Genomic DNA, 19,749 nt, shown 5'->3' with positions numbered 1-19,749 from the left:
GTACGGTCCCGCTCCCGGCGAGCGAGCACATCAAGCAACGGTAACCTTCCTTATAAAATCCTCGCACTAAGCAGAAGGAAATAAGAGGGAGGAAGATGAGACAAACATCCCACTATACCTCGACTAACTTGATCGTCGGAGGGGTCGAGCCGCACTCTCCCGACCCGACATGTGTGCAGGTACGAAGACGGAGCCCTCCACCAAACGCCCAGGAGCCGAGCCCCCTTCCCGAAGGAAACAGCGACCCGTCGACGCTCGGACCACCCAAGCGCGATCGCCTCGGTAGCCCCCAGGGTCATCCAACGCAACCCACGATCATTCGGACTCGAACCAAACCGCATCGGCCCCGAGGCCACGGCTTAAAATTGTTTACACTAACACTTAGTTAGGTTCAATTTGAATACCTCTACCATTTATGGCTTGCACAATATTTTTCTAATAATATATTTGTTGAATCTCGGATTTTGATGATGGAATCAATTGTCATTTGTTGTCTAATCTATGTGTTGAGATAAGTGTGCAGGATTAACTACGATGAAAGATAGACAAGCAGCAGGAGTTGCGCCGGAGTCAAGTTCATGATCACGTTGGGAGTTCGAGAGTTCGACGGAAGTACGGACGGTCGTCGGAGGTTCTGCGAGAACAGATCCGAGAAGTCCAGAAGCTTGCCAAGCGAAGCTCGTCGGAACTCGCCAAGTGGATCGTCGCAAAGTCCAGGAGTTTGCCGGAAGTCCGCAGAAGCATCACCGAGGGTTCATCGGATGATCAACGGAAGTTCGCCGGAAACTCGCCGGAAGAAGCGATTGACGTACCGAAGCAAAGCTGCAGAAATTGTCTTAGATTTAATCGTAGTTAGCACGGTGATTAAGTTAGAAATGGGAGGTGATCCCATTAGCTTAATCCTGGGGCAATTGGGCCCCTGAAGAACTCAAGTTGGGTCGAATGGTTCAACCCATTCGAACCCAAGTGGCTGTCGGAGGTGCAACCGCCCAGGCAGGGAGGTGCCACCGCCCAGGCTGAGTCTCCCAGCGAGACTGGGCGGTGCAACCGCTCCAGCCAAGAGGTGCAACCGCCCAGGGGTAAGTCTCCCAGCGAGACTGGGCGGTGCAACCTCCTCTGTCGAGAGGTAGCACCGCCTGAGCTCAAGTTCCGAGCTCTGGCAGGCGATGCAACCACCGAGCTCGGTCTTCGAGCTCTAGCAGAGAGCTGCAACCTCTCTGGCCAGGAGATGCACAGCCTAAGCTCGGTCTTCGAGCTCTGGCAGAGTGGTGCAACCACCTCTGGCAGAGAGGTGCAACCACCTCTGGCAGAAAGGGGCGATCACCTCTGGCAGAGAAGAGAAACTTCTCTGGTCAGGAGAAGCACCGCCTGAGCTCGGTCTTCGAGCTCTGGCAGGAAGGTGCAACCACCCCTGACAGAGAAGGTGGAACCGTCCGAGCTCAGTCTTCGAGCTCTGCCAGGCGGTGCCACCTCTCCAGTCGAGAGGTGCAGCCGCCTGAGCTCAGACTTCGAGCTCTGCCAGGCGGTGCCACCTCTCCAGTCAAGAGGTGCAACCGCCTGATCCCAGAATTCCGGGATTTGATCGTTTTGAGCTCGAAATTTGAATTGGGTTGGGGCCTATAAATACCCCACCCATTCAGCACTGAAAAGATACAGACCTACACCGAAATCTTGATCTTTTCTGTGATTCTAAGAGCTCAAAAGTGTTGTAAAGCCTTTAAGTCTCCTCCTTCTGTTCTTCAAGTTTTCAGCTGTAAAGTGAGGAGAGAAAGGTCTGTAAAGGTTGTCTCCTGAGCCTATCAAAAGGAGAGAAACTGTAAAAGGGTAGTTTGGCCTTCGCCCATTGAAGGAAGGCAGCTAGTTGACGTCGGCAACCTCGTCGGTGGAGGAAGCCAAAAGTGGAGTAGGTCAAGGCTGACCGAACCACTCTAAATCTCTGGTTTGCATTTATCTTTGAGCACTTTATCATTACTGCAAACCTCCCTCAATACTACTGCTCTCTGCGCTTTCACGAACAAGTTCTACGTGCTGTTTTTCCGAATCTGCATTCAGACGTAAACTCGTATTTTCGTACATTACAGTTTACGTTTACGTTTGATTCTGCAGAACTGTTTTCCGAGCTTTTACGAAAGAGCTTCTTTGCAGTTTACACTTACATTTTGACCCTATTGATAACTGCAAACTGTCCTCTACAATTTTACAAACGAGTTTCAACATTTAGACGTAAAACTGCATTTAGACGTAAATCGGCTTTCCTCTCACAATCATCAGTTCTCAGTTCACGTTTACGTCTTGATTTCAACTGCATACTGTCTTCTGCGAGTATACAAACGAGTTTCAAAGTTTAGACGTAAATCTGAGTTTAGACGTAAATCTGCATTTAAACGTAAAACTGCGTTTAGACGTAAATCTGCGTTTAGACGTAAAACTGCGTTTAGACATAAAACTACGTTTAGACGTAAATCTGCGTTTAGACGTAAAACTGTGTTTAGACGTAAATCTGAGTTTAGACGTAAACTGCGCTTAGACGCAAAACTGCGCTTAGACGCAAACTGTGTTTAGACGCAAACTGTGTTTAGACGCAAACTGCGCTTAGACGCAAACTGCGCTTAGACGCAAACTGTGTTTAGACGCAAACTGCGCTTAGACGCAATCTGCGCTTAGACGCAAACTGCACTTAGATACAAACTGAGAATTAGCTTTTGCATCATAATAGTTTTCATTGAACGAACGCAGCTTTTGATTTTTAATCGCTGTAAGATTTCCGCTGCACTAATTCACCCCCCCCCCTCTTAGTGCTCTCGATCCTAACAATTGGTATCAGAGCCCGGTTAACTCTCAAAAGGATTAAAACCCAAGAGAGATGGCTTACGCCGGAAACCAAGAGGGCCATTCTATTACACGTCCACCCATGTTTAATGGGACGGACTACACCTACTGGAAGACCCGAATGAGGATCTTTCTTATTTCTATGGATTTTGAATTATGGAATCTTGTCGAGAATAGATTTTCAAAGTCTTCTCTTCCAATGATCGATTGGAATGATTTGGAGAAGAAGGCTTTCGCTCTAAATGCAAAGGCTATGAATGCCTTATTTTGTGCACTCGATAAAAACGAGTTTAATCGTGTTTCAACTTGTGAAACTGCATTTGATATTTGGCACACACTCGAAGTGACCCATGAAGGCACAAGTAGAGTAAAAGAGTCAAAAATCAATTTGCTGTTACACTCTTTCGAACTCTTTCGGATGAAACCGAGTGAAACCATTGGCGATATGTTCACCCGTTTCACGGATGTCGTCAACGGTCTAAAAGGACTCGGAAAGAGCTTTTCGGATTTTGAGCTTGTTAATAAGATACTAAGATCCCTTCCAAAAAGTTGGGATCCTAAAGTCACCGCTATTCAAGAGGCAAAAGATCTGCAAAATTTCCCTCTTGAAGAACTAATCGGGTCATTAATGACCTACGAAATGACTTGTAAAGCTCATGAAGAGCAAGAAGACATCCTTCCAAAGAACAGGAAGGATATGGCACTCAAAACTTCAGAATGCCACTTGAGAGAAAACTCAAGTGATGAGGACTGTGATGATGACTTGGCACTTCTAACAAGAAAGTTTAAAAAGTTCTTTAAAAGAAACAAGTTTAAGAATGATGCAAAAAATAAACATGAACCCAAAAAGGACCAAGTAATCTGCTATGAATGCAAAAAGCCGGGACACTACAAGAATGATTGTCCCCAAGTCAAGAAAAGAACAACAAAGAAGAAAGCGCTCCAAGCAACATGGGATGATTCGAGCGCATCTGAGGAAGAGGAGTCCAACACCGAGCAAGTTGCTCATTACGCCTTAATGGCCATCGAAGACGAGGTAACAAATTCAATAGATGCTGATTTATCTTTCGATGAATTATTAAATGCCTTCAATGACTTATTTGACGAATGCAAGAGTATAAGTAGAAAATATAAATTGCTGAAAAAGATGCATGATAGTCTTACTTGTGAGTTTGATAAGTTAAAAGTCGAACATCATGATAGTTTAAATTCATGTATCAAATGTCATGACTTAGAAACCATGCAAAAAGAAAACCTGCTACTCAAGGACACCTTGAAGAAATTCGAGGTTGGTAGCAAGTCATTAAACATGATCCTTGCAAACAAGGGTCACATTCCAAAAAGGAGCGGGATTGGATTTGTGAGAAATCCTCACCAAAATCCAACCACCTTCATAAAAGGCTCCATCTTACATGTTCAACACCAAACTAAGTGCAACTTTTGTTGCAAATCTGGACACAAGACACATTGTTGTCCATTCAAGAAAATAAGTCCAAACAAATTAATCTGGGTTCCTAAAGGAACCTTGATAAACTCTATGCAACATGATATAAAATATAGATCTATTTATGAGGCACCCAAAAGCAAATGGGTACCTAAACATCATCCTTTCTTGTAGAAAACTAAACAATCGCAAGCTAGGAGCAAGAAATGGTACCTTGATAGTGGATGCTCAAGGCATATGACCGGAGATCCATCTCAATTCTCTAAGCTCACTAGCATAGACGAAGGATATGTCACCTTCGGAGACAACAACAAGGGTAAAATCATTGGCAAAGGAACAATAGGTAACAAATCCAACCTCTCTATTGAAGATGTTTTACTAGTTGATGGTTTAAAACATAACCTCTTGAGCATTAGTCAATTATGTGATAAAGGATATATTATAAGATTTGAATCTAATGCTTGCATCATTGAAAAACCACACAAAAATATATCTATGATTGCATTAAAACAAAACAACGTATACACTATTGACATCAATGACTTATGTGATGAAATGTGCCTTGCCGTTATGAATGAGGATGCTTGGCTATGGCATAGAAGATTAGGTCATGCTAGCATGAAACTAATCACTCAAGTATCATCTAGAGAACTTGTAAGAGGAATTCCTCATATCAAGTTCATCAAAGATAATGTATGTGATGCTTGCCAATTAGGTAAGCAAATTAAGGGTAGCTTCAAAGCTAAGAATCAAATAAGCACCTCTAGGCCCTTACAATTGATCCATATGGACTTGTTCAGACCAATCTCTACATCAAGTCTAGGAGGTAGCAAATACGCCTTTGTCATTATTGATGACTATAGCAGATATACATGGACCTACTTCTTAAAACAGAAAAATGAGTGCTTTAGATATTTTACCAAGTTTTGTAAACTTGTTCAAAATGAAAAGGGATCTATGATTTCGTCAATTAGAAGTGATCATGGTGGAGAATTTCAAAACCATGACTTCCAAGAATTCTGTGAACTCAACGGATACAACCATAATTTCTCTACTCCAAGAAATCCTCAACAAAATGGGGTAGTAGAAAGAAAAAATCGAAATTTACAAGAAATGGCAAGAACCATGTTGAATGAACATAGCCTACCCAAATATTTTTGGGCCGAAGCTGTAAACACTGCATGCTATATTTTGAATAGAGTCCTAGTAAGACCCTTACTCACCAAAACTCCTTATGAGTTATGGAATAACAAAAAACCCAATGTCTCATATTTTAAAGTCTTTGGGTGTAAGTGTTTTATCTTGAATGAAAAGGATAACTTAGGAAAATTCGATGCTAAATCTGATGAAGGAATCTTTCTTGGTTATTCTTCGGTTTCTAAAGCTTTTCGCATCTTCAATAAAAGAACCTTAATTATTGAAGAATCCATCCATGTTGTTTTCAATGAGATTTCAAAAATTAAGAAAAATGATCTTGATGATGATTTTGATTCCTTGAATTTAAACGAAACCCCGTCTCCAACTAGCAACTTGAATGCATCCACTTCCGAAACATCCTTACCCAAGGATTGGAAGTATATAGATGCTCATCCTAAGGAGCTAATCCTAGGAGACACATCAAAGGGGGTTCAAACACGATCTTCTCTTAAAAACTTTTGTGCCAACGCCGCCTTTCTCTCCCAAATTGAACCCAAATGTGTTGATGAAGCCATGAAAGATGATTCATGGATTATCGCAATGCAAGATGAATTAAATCAATTTGAGAGAAATGAGGTGTGGACGCTTGTTCCTAGGCCAAATGACCATTTAGTTATTGGTACTAAATGGGTCTTTAGAAACAAGCAAGATGAAAATGGTATCGTGGTTAGAAACAAGGCTAGATTAGTGGCCAAAGGTTTCAACCAAGAAGAAGGTATCGATTACGAAGAAACCTTCGCACCTGTGGCTCGATTGGAAGCTATAAGGATGCTCCTTGCCTATGCTAGTTGCAATAATTTTAAGTTATTTCAAATGGATGTTAAAAGCGCTTTTCTAAATGGTTTCATTTCCGAAGAAGTTTATGTTGAACAACCTCCTGGATTTGAAAATAATGGCTACCCTAATCATGTGTTTAGATTAACTAAAGCTCTCTATGGTTTAAAACAAGCCCCAAGGGCTTGGTATGAGAGACTTAGTTCTTTTCTCATTGAAAATAATTTCATAAAAGGCAAGGTTGATACTACATTGTTTATCAAGAATTTTGAAAATAATTTTCTTATTGTTCAGATTTATGTTGATGATATCATCTTTGGCTCTACAAATGAATCTCTTTGTGAATCGTTTGGTAAAACTATGAGTCTTGAATTCGAAATGAGCTTAATGGGAGAATTAACATTCTTCTTAGGTTTACAAATCAAACAACTAAGCAATGGCATCTTTATTAGTCAAACTAAATATGCCATGAATTTATTAAAAAGGTTTAACATGAACAACTCAAAGGCCAGTAACACTCCTATGAGCACCTCCACTAAATTAGAAATTGATGAAAGTGGAGAAAGCTTTGATCAAAAAACTTATAGGGGTATGATAGGAAGTTTACTTTACCTCATTGCAACCAGACCAGACATCATGTTCAGTGTAGGACTTTGTGCTAGATTTCAATCAAACCCTAAGATGTCTCATCTCAAAGCAGTTAAAAGAATATTTAGATATCTTAATGGTACCACAAATCTAGGATTATGGTACCCAAAATCAGAAAATTTTGAGTTAATTGCTTATGCTGATGCTGACTTTGCTGGGTGTAAATTAGATAGAAAAAGCACATCAGGATCATGTCAATTTTTAGGACATGCCCTTGTTTCCTGGTCATCAAAGAAACAAAACTCAGTTGCACTATCAACAACCGAAGCTGAATATATTGCAGCTAGTGCATGCTGTGCACAAGTTGTATGGATGAAAAATACCTTAGAAGATTATAAAGTTCATCTCAAAAATATTCCAATTAAATGTGATAACACAAGTGCAATATGCTTAACCAAAAATCCTATACAACACTCAAGAACAAAACATATTGATATTAGACATCACTTTATACGAGATCATGTCACCAATCATGACGTAACCATAGAATTCATTGATACTAAACATCAACTAGCTGACATTTTTACAAAACCTCTAAGTGAAGAACAATTTGATTTCATTAGAAGAGAATTAGGAATGCTCATGTGTCCGAACAGATAAACTTGTTAAAAAATTCTCTCGGACTATATTGTATGATCAAATCACTTGATTTCCATGACTATATGTGAAAATCTGCAACAAAATCTTGTCCGAATGCATCTTATTTATGAAACAGATTTTCTTGTACACCTTCATGAAAATTGAGCTTCTGAAATAGATTTGATGAAGTGATTCATGTGTATGTATTACATCCTGTAAAATCTTTACAATGGATTATAACACAAAGGGGAAGAAGTTTTCAAAGCAATCTATGTAAAATCCCTCTATAAGCTTTCGTCTAAATTGGTTTTCCTTGTATCACAATGCTTTTTGTTGATGACAAAGGGGGAGAAATAGATGAATTGATAAACACTGCCATTATCATGATCATGTCTATGTTGCAGATACTTGAGTGATGCTATAAATAATGTTTGCACAATGCCATCCTTGCATCACCAAGAGATAGATAAACATGTGTTATAGTTTGCATTATGTCTTGAGTTGATATCCTATCTTGTAAAGTGAATGCAAACTTACTAGAATGATAATATGTGTGCATCATGTAATAGTCCTTCGAGCCTTAAATGATAATGTTCAATTACATGATGAATAGTCACAAATATAAAGACTTGACGATGAATGTCAAGTTGTGACATCATCCTTGAAGAGATACATCATGATAGGTATCATGATGGGAGTATTGATAAGTTTAACTGATCTAACTTATCAATATGTCACTTGAATTCTAAGGTCTTGAATTCAAGGTTGACTTATCTCAACTATGGCATATAGACAGGGGGAGTTAAGGATAACTCCATTATCAATTGATTGTCATCATCAAAAAGGGGGAGATTGTTGAATCTCGGATTTTGATGATGGAATCAATTGTCATTTGTTGTCTAATCTATGTGTTGAGATAAGTGTGCAGGATTAACTACGATGAAAGATAGACAAGCAGCAGGAGTTGCGCCGGAGTCAAGTTCATGATCACGTTGGGAGTTCGAGAGTTCGACGGAAGTACGGACGGTCGTCGGAGGTTCTGCGAGAACAGATCCGAGAAGTCCAGAAGCTTGCCAAGCGAAGCTCGTCGGAACTCGCCAAGTGGATCATCGCAAAGTCCAGGAGTTTGCCGGAAGTCCGCAGAAGCATCACCGAGGGTTCATCGGATGATCGACGGAAGTTCGCCGGAAACTCGCCGGAAGAAGCGATTGACGTACCGAAGCAAAGCTGCAGAAATTGTCTTAGATTTAATCGTAGTTAGCACGGTGATTAAGTTAGAAATGGGAGGTGATCCCATTAGCTTAATCCTGGGGCAATTGGGCCCCTGAAGAACTCAAGTTGGGTCGAATGGTTCAACCCATTCGAACCCAAGTGGCTGTCGGAGGTGCAACCGCCCAGGCAGGGAGGTGCCACCGCCCAGGCTGAGTCTCCCAGCGAGACTGGGCGGTGCAACCGCTCCAGCCAAGAGGTGCAACCGCCCAGGGGTAAGTCTCCCAGCGAGACTGGGCGGTGCAACCTCCTCTGTCGAGAGGTAGCACCGCCTGAGCTCAAGTTCCGAGCTCTGGCAGGCGATGCAACCACCGAGCTCGGTCTTCGAGCTCTAGCAGAGAGCTGCAACCTCTCTGGCCAGGAGATGCACAGCCTAAGCTCGGTCTTCGAGCTCTGGCAGAGTGGTGCAACCACCTCTGGCAGAGAGGTGCAACCACCTCTGGCAGAAAGGGGCGATCACCTCTGGCAGAGAAGAGAAACTTCTCTGGTCAGGAGAAGCACCGCCTGAGCTCGGTCTTCGAGCTCTGGCAGGAAGGTGCAACCACCCCTGACAGAGAAGGTGGAACCGTCCGAGCTCAGTCTTCGAGCTCTGCCAGGCGGTGCCACCTCTCCAGTCGAGAGGTGCAACCGCCTGAGCTCAGACTTCGAGCTCTGCCAGGCGGTGCCACCTCTCCAGTCAAGAGGTGCAACCGCCTGATCCCGGAATTCCGGGATTTGATCGTTTTGAGCTCGAAATTTGAATTGGGTTGGGGCCTATAAATACCCCACCCATTCAGCACTGAAAAGATACAGACCTACACCGAAATCTTGATCTTTTCTGTGATTCTAAGAGCTCAAAAGTGTTGTAAAGCCTTTAAGTCTCCTCCTTCTGTTCTTCAAGTTTTCAGCTGTAAAGTGAGGAGAGAAAGGTCTGTAAAGGTTGTCTCCTGAGCCTGTCAAAAGGAGAGAAACTGTAAAAGGGTAGTTTGGCCTTCGCCCATTGAAGGAAGGCAGCTAGTTGACGTCGGCAACCTCGTCGGTGGAGGAAGCCAAAAGTGGAGTAGGTCAAGGCTGACCGAACCACTCTAAATCTCTGGTTTGCGTTTATCTTTGAGCACTTTATCATTACTGCAAACCTCCCTCAATACTACTGCTCTCTGCGCTTTCACGAACAAGTTCTACGTGCTGTTTTTCCGAATCTGCATTCAGACGTAAACTCGTATTTTCGTACATTACAGTTTACGTTTACGTTTGATTCTGCAGAACTGTTTTCCGAGCTTTTACGAAAGAGCTTCTTTGCAGTTTACACTTACATTTTGACCCTATTGATAACTGCAAACTGTCCTCTACAATTTTACAAACGAGTTTCAACATTTAGACGTAAAACTGCATTTAGACGTAAATCGGCTTTCCTCTCACAATCATCAGTTCTCAGTTCACGTTTACGTCTTGATTTCAACTGCATACTGTCTTCTGCGAGTATACAAACGAGTTTCAAAGTTTAGACGTAAATCTGAGTTTAGACGTAAATCTGCATTTAAACGTAAAACTGCGTTTAGACGTAAATCTGCGTTTAGACGTAAAACTACGTTTAGACGTAAATCTACGTTTAGACGTAAAACTGCGTTTAGACGTAAATCTGAGTTTAGACGTAAACTGCGCTTAGACGCAAAACTGCGCTTAGACGCAAACTGTGTTTAGACGCAAACTGTGTTTAGACGCAAACTGCGCTTAGACGCAAACTGCGCTTAGACGCAAACTGTGTTTAGACGCAAACTGCGCTTAGACGCAATCTGCGCTTAGACGCAAACTGCACTTAGATACAAACTGAGAATTAGCTTTTGCATCATAATAGTTTTCATTGAACGAACGCAGCTTTTGATTTTTAATCGCTGTAAGATTTCCGCTGCACTAATTCACCCCCCCCCTCTTAGTGCTCTCGATCCTAACAATATTTACAAATATGTGTACCAAATCTAAATCTATGTTTATATAAGAGGACCTCGATAAAATGAATATTCTTTATGTTTTTATTTTCATCACAAGTAAATTTGATTAGGTTTTGCACTAATCTCCAATCTCCATCCGATGTTTAAGAGCGACAGAAGTCGTGAGATTGTTAAGAAGAACCGTTTAATTCAAAATCATATATCATGGTCTACATCGACTCAAACTATTTATCATGGTATTAAGTTTCAATTATATATTGATACGATATTTAAGCTTTTTTTTCACTTAAGTTCAGTTTACGATCATTCAAACAAAAATCCTATTTATCATGTCATATCGTGACAAATCTGAATTTTAATGTCACTCTAGTGTTTAACTGGTTGACAGCGTTGCTTTTGCATTAGAGAAACCGTCGAAGAAAGGCTGCTGCTTTGAACGACATAGAAACAAGAATACCAATGCACAACTTTATGGCATCGTGTTTTGCTGCGTCTAACTGTGCCCTTAATGCAAGGATTTCCTGGAAAATTTACAAAGATACACCAAATTTAGACATACTAAACCAAAAACTACGGACAGAATTATGAGTAATTTTTTTTCTCCTTGATCTACGAAACTTACCCTGTCGAGTTTGGTAATAAGTTCCGTGGTTTCTGCACTTTGTTTCGCTAACTCGTCACGTAACTCGTCACATATGCACCTAAACAATTAGAAAAAAGAAGTTAAAAGTAAAGCTACTACATTCATCCGGTACAGTACATTAAAAATGAAAGCTACTTGCAATAAGCACATACATAATCATTGATCGATGCTACTGATGGTAGTCCTATTTGTTTGTTCCAGGCATAACAAAGGTGATAAAAAATGAACAAACTCAAATGAAACATTGGATCAACATTAGCACAGTGATCTAGCAACACTCAGACCAGAACGTCATGATGATAAATCAGAATTCAAATCAACATGAACTCTGGTTTTTTGTTACCTACAACAATCTAGTGGATTGTCAGTAAAAGTCAGATTTAGCACCAAGTTTAACTATTTTCTTATGCAATCGAGATCTCTTCATCTGAACTAGCATGGTTAACCTAGTTGTTAAATTAAAAAGGTGTATTTTCTGTAACAAATATGGACAATAATTCAGCCTGAGATATCACCACATATTCCATTATCAAAAAGACATTAACATCCCTTACTCTCTCTCGAGGTTTAGATCCAAGCGCTGCCCAACAGTTACCTTGTCGATTTCATATCTGTTTAAGACAGTGAGTTTAAATTAAAGAAAGAAGTATTAATCTGGATATAATTGGCTCACTAATCTGTTATATACTTCAATGCAAACCAGACCTAAGTTCACTACGCATTTTCTCGATATCAACTCGAAGTTTTTCAGTCTCTCGTTGCAGCAATGCATAGTGATGATCCTGCAATCATATGACATAAGTTTAAAAAAAAAAGAGTATATAGAGTAGAATCTGAACAGAGTGCCTAATGAACTGTAAATTGACAATCTTGTTACCCTCTTGTAGTATTATAATAGATAAATCAGCTATCAGTTGATACATCACAAGACTGACTAACATGTTCACAATCCAACTGAGATGTACCTTTACTGAATGATATTAATTCCATGCTTTGATGACCAAGCTTGTTGAAACTGCTAATTTCAAATATGGCATGATAAAGTTCAACATGTTCACAAGTACTTTAGGGTGTCTTCATCAAAAATTTCTGAAAAGTTCCTTTGGGAAGAATATTCATGGAAATGATTGCAAATGCATGCGATATGTCTAATCATAAAAGGTCTGTTAACTTCAAAGTGATTATCTGATCAAATAAGTGTTTAGTAAAACAACTTCTTAACAAATATCGGTAGCAGCAAAGCTACTGACATTGGTGGAAATGGCAGTGGAAAAAATACACACTAATTGTTCAATTTTTTCAAGCTAGAAAAGTATCAGTTCTGGAAGTCTGCCATAAATTTTTCATGCATTATTTTTGGAATTGTGATCATTTTTCATAAATTTTTCATGCGTCATTTGCAATATTAGCAGTTCTGGAAGTCTGCCATAAACATAGCTAGAAACACTTGTGGGTGCAATATTTGCTATACTAACAAAAAAGATGCTTGTTGATGCTACCACACAGACTTGTGATCAAATCTATCCAAACTAAATCAATAACTTAAACATAGATTGAAGTTTCTAGACTCATTTTAAACTATTCTCACAGTGGATGTACCGAAAACTCATGCCCAGTTTGTCAATTCACAATACAAATAACTAATATATAGTGAGCATTCAATTACTTAAACTGATATGAAAAAGGTCTCCTGTGATATTTCCGGATATATGAGAATTGAAATGTAGCAAAACAAGAAAAAGTGAAGTTATAGGAATCAAATAAAGGGGAAATAGAAAACTGACATGGGCTTCCCCATTACAGACTCATTGTCTTTTCTTTTCTCCGCTCATGTTTCCGGATAGGCCATGGAAACTTGCCAACCGATTAGGAATATCAACTTCTATTCTCCGCTCATGTTGAATTTTTTTGAAGAATTAACCAGATTCAGATATTTAAAAAGTAGTTAAAATTGCCATCTTTTGAAAATGCCTAATGATAATTCTAGTGCTAACCTTAGATTCCTTTATCCCTGTATAATTTTTAGCTAATTAAAAGCTCTCTACAACTACAAGTATGCACATAATCTCTGACACTGACGGAAAAGCATTTTAACAATGACACACTACGGAAAATAAAAATAAAAAAAGTATTTTTGATGAGCCCGCTCATTTTCATCATCTATTACCTTGCTTCCAAGGATTGAAAGCATATAGTGCTATTGCCCTACAGCCCGACGTACTTCTTTGTGATACAATTGAACGGTGTGTCACGGACAAACTTCGAAACAGGATGTTTGATGTAATGCTTACGTATGTCCGTGTCTTTCTATTTGTTTATGCTTTGCACAGCATATAGATGGACAACCAAAGGTTTAATAGTCTCATTTTAGTTGGGTTTGGTGGCCTCTTTAGGCTTGTAAATAAAGGTTGTGTCATGTAGACACGTGTGAGAGATTATTCGATCTGTAATGAACCATTTTACCCTTTTGTTGTGCAACTGTTCTGAGCTTATAAAGTCTATTTGTAATTTGCATTGTATATGAAGTGTTTTTCGGAAATGTTTGCTTGTGGATTCCGAGTGAGGCGTTTACTCTAACCCGTTTTCTCTTTTGTGGGTCCTAATGGATCATGGGAGGTTTCGGGGAGACTGACCTTTGCGGACGGACATGCAAGGGTGCCTCACGACTTAGGCAAAACTAGCTAAGTCTGTGACAGATGGTATCAGACCGGGACAAGCACCCATATAAACACCTGACATACAAATCTGGGGGACCAAGTGAGGTTGCGTTGAGGGCAGTCAGCACACGCGCGACCGTTTGGGAGAAAACGGGCATGGAGATGTAGGAAAAAGGAGTCGCTCGGAGGAGCGAGCATCTGAGACTGGCATTCGGAGGAATGACAAACCCTTCGCGCAAGAGGCACCACGAGGACAAGCAAGCTGGGAAGAATGTGAAGCGCACAAAGGTTCGAATGGCTGAGTTCGAGCTACGGCTCAACGTTGACAACAACACTTGATGGTGCTCAAGGCAAGTGAGGCGCTTGGTAAAGGATGAGACAATGCAAGGTGGAAAGAGTTGCTCAGCGATCGAAAGAGCTGTGCAAAGCTCACAGAGGTGAGAGGAATTGCTAACTCAAAGAATTCGGTGCTCATGTAAGGGCTTGCATGCGGATGATGGAATGTTCGTGGCCATCCCAAGGCGACCGAAACTCGGTGCCAAGGAGCATTGAAACTTTCTCTTCGGCATGTGAAGGATACGTCCGTGGAAGGCTAAAGTGTGCAGCAAGTTCAGCATGTTGCTAGGGCTTGAGTGATGCAGCGGGGGCTGTATTGACGTAGAGTCGCAATCTAGCAAGTGCGTTTGCAGGAGGCGGAACAATGCACAGTTTGTTCAGCAAATCGGAGTAGTCTAAGGGGATGGTGGTCTCCGAAACGAAGAGAGATGTTGCTACAATATGACAGTTATTTAGGAGGGATAGATCTCGGTTATCCGGAGGGAGAATCATGTGCAACAGATCGCACATGTTGAGGAGGAGTACCTCAAAAACAACAACTCCACGAAGCTCAATGGATCGAGCGAGCGATGAGGAGTCGTTGAATGATCTCACTTAAGAGAATGCATTGGTGGATGCATTGCGAGATCAAGTGAGAGAGCGATCTAAAGCAACATAAATGAAAGCACACTTGGGAGTAGATATGATGATCAGACTCAAGGAAGGGCTGACCCGAGGAATGGTGGGCGTGAGGGCCACCATCAACTCAATGCAAAACGAGGAGCGGAGCAACTTGGGTGTAACTTGGCGAAGTACCCAAGCCGTATGAAGTGAGCCGGCATAAAAGATGGAACATGGAGCGGAGGCACAAAGCTTTCCTTGGACAAAGGTCAAGGACATGAACTCTTGCAAAGGCAAGAGTAGGATTATGTTGTTCCATAGGTCATTCATTCTGACGGAGCGGACTCATCTTGTATGGTGCCAAAGACGAAAAAAGTTTATGGGCACATGCACCTTATCTCAGAGAAGCATTTGATGGAGGAACTAAGGCAACTCAACTTGCGGAGGCGAAGTTGGGTTCAGAATGCCTTGGCACGGGGCAAGAGGATGCGGAGGCAGGTAGTCTTGAAGAATATGCCACAGTGATGCCATTCAAGTTACTTGAAGGAAGCGATGTGCAGCGGAGATTGTGCTTGTAGGGGCAGAGGCCCAGAATCCAGACAATGGTGCACTAATTATAGCGAAGTTGGTGGACTTCGGGAGCTACTAGGCGATGGATTGTCCTAGAGCGATGCTTCAACTAAGTGTGACCCAAGAGCGGGTGGATGAAGGTCGATTGTCAAAGGAGCGAACAAAAACGAAAGTGGAGACCCTGCGATGTATTGGCAGAGGCTACACATAGAGGGTTTACAATTCAAGTTCATCCCACAATGATCAGAATGCAATGGAGATGTCACCAGGAGGCGACATGGTGCAGCGGATCGTGGTGGAAGCAGTTCGTGGCAATGCGATTCACACGACACAGTCCCGTGAGGGACTTTATCATACGGAGGTATGATCGGGAGCTACTGGGAGCTCCACTTCGGTGAACAACACGACGGTAAGAAGAGCTATGGATACAAGGAGTGAAGGCCATGGTACCGTAGAGGCAGGTCTTCCGTGCGTGCATCGAATTTTGAATCGGATGAAAGCCTTGGTCATCAGCATATGGAGGCTGTGTACCACCGAGGGAAAAGTTCGAATGCAAGTACCAGTGAGTCCCATTGGGGGGACTTGATCATGCAGAGGTATGATCGAAACAACTGGAGAGTTGGACTGCTCCAGAGTCATATTCGCTTAAGGGAGCCCGACAAGCCAAAGGACAAGGTCGAGTAAGCGAACGTTGCTACCAAGGAAGCTAAGGAGAACATAATCGGTGCAAATCCTACAACGTAATGGCAGAAGCCATGCATGAGAGTTGCAGTCTGTCTTTCCATCAACCAAAAGGGATCTGCTTGGAGAACACAGAAGTGTTGAAGCAGGGAGTCGAAAGGGGCGAGGAAGCGACGATGAGTCCAGAGGGACTTAGCTACCAAAAATCAAGTATCAGTTAGAATGGAGGTGGACTCGGTGAAAAACCACATAAACATATCTACTGATCGTGAAGAAAATGGATGCAGATGCGAGGCGACGGATAGTAGGGCCATGGGCATGGTAGCGCCATGGTATCGCAGAGGCGGGACTTCCGTGAAAGTCATTGATCCCTTGCTCTCATGGAGGGAGAGCGCTTGGCCGTGAAAGGGGCCGAGGAGGTAGAGCATGCAGAGGCAAACTCCAAGTACCGAGATAAGGCTGAAGGGCAGAGGCCAAGGAACTTCGTAAGACCGGTGTCAATGAGCTTCTCATCGAGATAGCCGAAAGTAAAGGACTTCGGGTCATATAAGAGTGCAAGACTAAGGAACGAAGCAGGCAATACGCGGTACTGTACCTTTGCTACTCAGTGGAGTAGGCGGCAGGGTTGATGGAGAAGATGATACAATCCCAGAGGCGACCAAAACTATTAGAGACTTACTCCATGTTGGGGGTGAAAACTTCCTACATTCTAGAAGTTCGATGGTATTGAGAAGGTGAATCACAGTAGTTAACTCAATGCAAGGAGTGCAAACACTTCGAGTGCTTCAGACGTGTGAGCAAAGAACATGCGAAGGCTAGTAACCAGCTCGATGCATGAAGTACAACAGTTGAGGAGGTGGGCGAAGTCAAGTAACCTTTGCCTTCTCAACTCTTAAGAGAATGGGCGAAACCGAGTACTCCAATTCTCTTATCTATCCAGCAGAGGAGCTCTGCACAGGTTCAAAGACCCTTCGAAGATAACGGAAGACAATAGTTGTCAAATCCTCACCAACGGTGATCGGTACTACTAAGAACAGATTATCCGCTTCATTTCCCAACAGAATGTCATCGAAAGCAAAAGTAATGCGAATATACTTGGAAGTGACAACTAAGTTAATGAAGAGTCAATGGACAAATTTTATGGAGGAAGGGACCCAAAACTTCAGAAAGTTTGGAGGCGATGCTCGTTAAAGCTCCAATAAGCATCCACCCAGTTCAAGCAGCATGAGGCATTTGAGAGACTAGCGCATAGTAAGGATGGTCTTTTCCTTCATCTGAAGGATCCGTAGGAATCAACAAGGATCAACACAACTCAGCCAACCCCACACCAGAGTCAAAGTCATTGGCAAGTTGAAACAGCATATCAGATCAAAAGTTCGACTACTCAACAACAACAACGGAGAGCAACTGGGAGCCAAGAGGCGCATTGCAGCTAGAGCGGAAGATTGAAACCTCAACATAGGCGAGGAGTTGTAGTGTCCACAAAGGCTTCGACGAGGACGTCGAAGGGATGAGTGGGGGAGATTGTCACGGACAAACTTCGAAACAGGATGTTTGATATAATGCTTATGTATGTTCGTGTCTTTTTATTTGTTTATGCTTTGCACAGCATATAGAGAGACAACCAAAGGCCTAATAGTCCCATTTTAGTTGGGTTTGGTGGCCTCTTTAGGCTTGTAAATAAAGGTTGTGTCATGTGGACACGTGTGAGAGATTATTCGGTCTGTAATGTACCATTTTATCCCTTTGTTGTGCAACTGTTCTAAGCTTGTAAAGTCTATTTGTAATTTGAATTGTCTATGAAGTGTTTTTCGGAAATGTTTACTTGTGGATCCCGAGTGAGGCGTTTACTCTAACCCGTTTTCTCTTTTGTGGGTCCTAACGGATTATGGGAGGCTTCGGGGAGGCTGACTTTTGCGGACGGACACGCAAGGGTGCCGCACGACCAAGGATTGAAAGCATATAGTGCTATTGCCCTACTGCCCGACGTACTTCTTTGTGATACAACTGAATAGTGGGTGAGATGCAATCAAGTGGAGCAAACCTGCGAGCCCTTCATTTCCAACTTGAATTTCCAGATATTAGAATCTTGAATCATCTCACTCTATGTTAAACATCACACACAACAAAATGTCAGCAAATGTGAACTACAAAGCAACAAAACCTAATAATACTCAAGAAACATAAAAAGAGGTCAAACCCTCTGCATCTCGGGCTTGGACACAAAGGACTGGGCGACACTCTCCAAGCTCTCATTCAAAACCTCCGTGATGGTCGATGTGATGGCCTCTGCTTGCTTCGACGGGACCCCTTCCTTCTCCAACCTCCAGACCTACACAAGCAAAAACACAAATGTCAGCAAATGTGAACTACAAAGCAACAAAACCTAATAATACTCAAGAAACATAAAAAGAGGTCAAACCCTCTGCATCTCGGGCTTGAACACAAAGGACTGGGCGACGCTCTCCAAGCTCTCATTCAAAACCTCCGTGATGGTCGATGTGATGGCCTCCGCTTGCTTCGACGGGACCCCTTCCTTCTCCAACCTCCTGACCTACACAAGCAAAAACACAAATGTCAGCAAATGTGAACTACAAAGCAACAAAACCTAATAATACTCAAGAAACATAAAAAGAGGTCAGACCCTCTGCATCTCGGGCTTGGACACAAAGGACTGGGCGACACTCTCCAAGCTCTCATTCAAAACCTCCGTGATGGTCGATGCGATGGCCTCCGCTTGCTTCGACGGGGCCCCTTCCTTCTCCAACCTCCTGACCTACACAAGCAAAAACACAAACACCTGTAGCGCAACCAAGACCCCCTCCCATCAATCAAACACCGACAAGGTAGCGCAGTACCAGAGCGAGCGTGTCGATAAGGCAAGCCCTACTCCCGTTGCTCTTGACGAGTTGCGAAGAGAAGCGCTGCAGCAGCGACAAATTGGACCGAGGGCACCCGACTTGCGCCGCCGGCAGCCGCATCAGCGACCAGCAACGAAACCCTAACGCGGCGGCGCCTCTACTGCAGGTGATAGCCGCCGCAGACATCTGGATCGCGAAGTGAGAACTCGTCCGTCCGATTCGAGATCGAGGGGGATGAAAACGAAAAAAGGAATTATATTGTCGCGCCCGCTATCGACAGCCTTTCTTCTTCCTGTTGCTTAGGCCGCGAAGAGAAGGGTTTGATTTGGCTTCGAGGCCCCCTTGGCGCGGTTGCTATGATGACGAAGACCGCGGAGCAGAGAGTTGGCAAGGCAAGCATCATAAGTTCATGTTCATAGCATCACACGTCTAATAATATTATTGTCATCCTTTTTTAGCTTATAATAAAAAAAAATAATGCTGTCACAGTTGAACAAAGAAACTAATTAAAATAAAACATATTTCTCTATTATAATTAATTGATTGTATAAAATATTATGATCATATCTAATAAACATAATACAATAATTATCAACATGAATTGTAAAAAATGCGGTCATATCTAATAAAATTTTATTTTATTGGATTGTAAAAAATATTACCCTCATCTCTTATAAATATAAACAATAATTATCTACATATGGATCTTAGCAGATTTTAATATCCAATAATA

The 19,749-nt window shown here is 42.2% G+C and overlaps 1 protein-coding gene across 2 annotated transcripts; it reads right to left on the bottom strand.

Annotated features, from left to right (window-relative positions):
• Nucleotides 1-10,948: 10,948 nt before the first annotated feature.
• Nucleotides 10,949-19,424, bottom strand: LOC135666172 (uncharacterized). 2 transcript variants are annotated; one of them, XM_065177744.1, is made up of 6 exons: nt 19,014-19,424; nt 18,578-18,709; nt 18,200-18,259; nt 12,017-12,093; nt 11,291-11,922; nt 10,949-11,189 (listed from the first exon to the last, which is right to left on the bottom strand). In XM_065177744.1, the coding sequence occupies exons 1-5, from the start codon at nt 19,200-19,202 to the stop codon at nt 11,862-11,864; spliced, it is 519 nt and encodes a 172-aa protein (XP_065033816.1). In that variant the 5' UTR covers nt 19,203-19,424; the 3' UTR covers nt 10,949-11,189; nt 11,291-11,861. The 2 variants fall into 2 exon arrangements, 1 of the variants encoding a protein (XP_065033816.1); XR_010509722.1 differs by lacking the exons at nt 10,949-11,189; nt 11,291-11,922; nt 12,017-12,093; nt 18,200-18,259; nt 18,578-18,709 and adding an exon at nt 18,797-18,931.
• Between the last annotated feature and the right edge of the window lie 325 nt (nt 19,425-19,749).

This window comes from Musa acuminata, unplaced genomic scaffold, assembly GCF_036884655.1.
Source record: "Musa acuminata AAA Group cultivar baxijiao unplaced genomic scaffold, Cavendish_Baxijiao_AAA HiC_scaffold_1077, whole genome shotgun sequence".
In the NCBI taxonomy this organism is placed as follows: domain Eukaryota; kingdom Viridiplantae; phylum Streptophyta; class Magnoliopsida; order Zingiberales; family Musaceae; genus Musa; species Musa acuminata.
Note: the sequence above shows the minus strand (reverse complement) of the source record. Positions and strands in the feature narration are given on the sequence as shown.

Coding starts and splice junctions, on each gene's coding strand:
- LOC135666172 (XM_065177744.1), bottom strand. CDS start 19,202: ATGTCTGCGGCGGCTATCACCTGCAGTAGAGGCGCCGCCGCGTTAGGG. Junction 18,260..18,577: donor TCAAGCCCGAGATGCAGAGG/GTTTGACCTCTT, acceptor TGTTTAACATAG/AGTGAGATGATTCAAGATTC. Junction 11,923..12,016: donor AAAATGCGTAGTGAACTTAG/GTCTGGTTTGCA, acceptor TGTCTTAAACAG/ATATGAAATCGACAAGGTAA.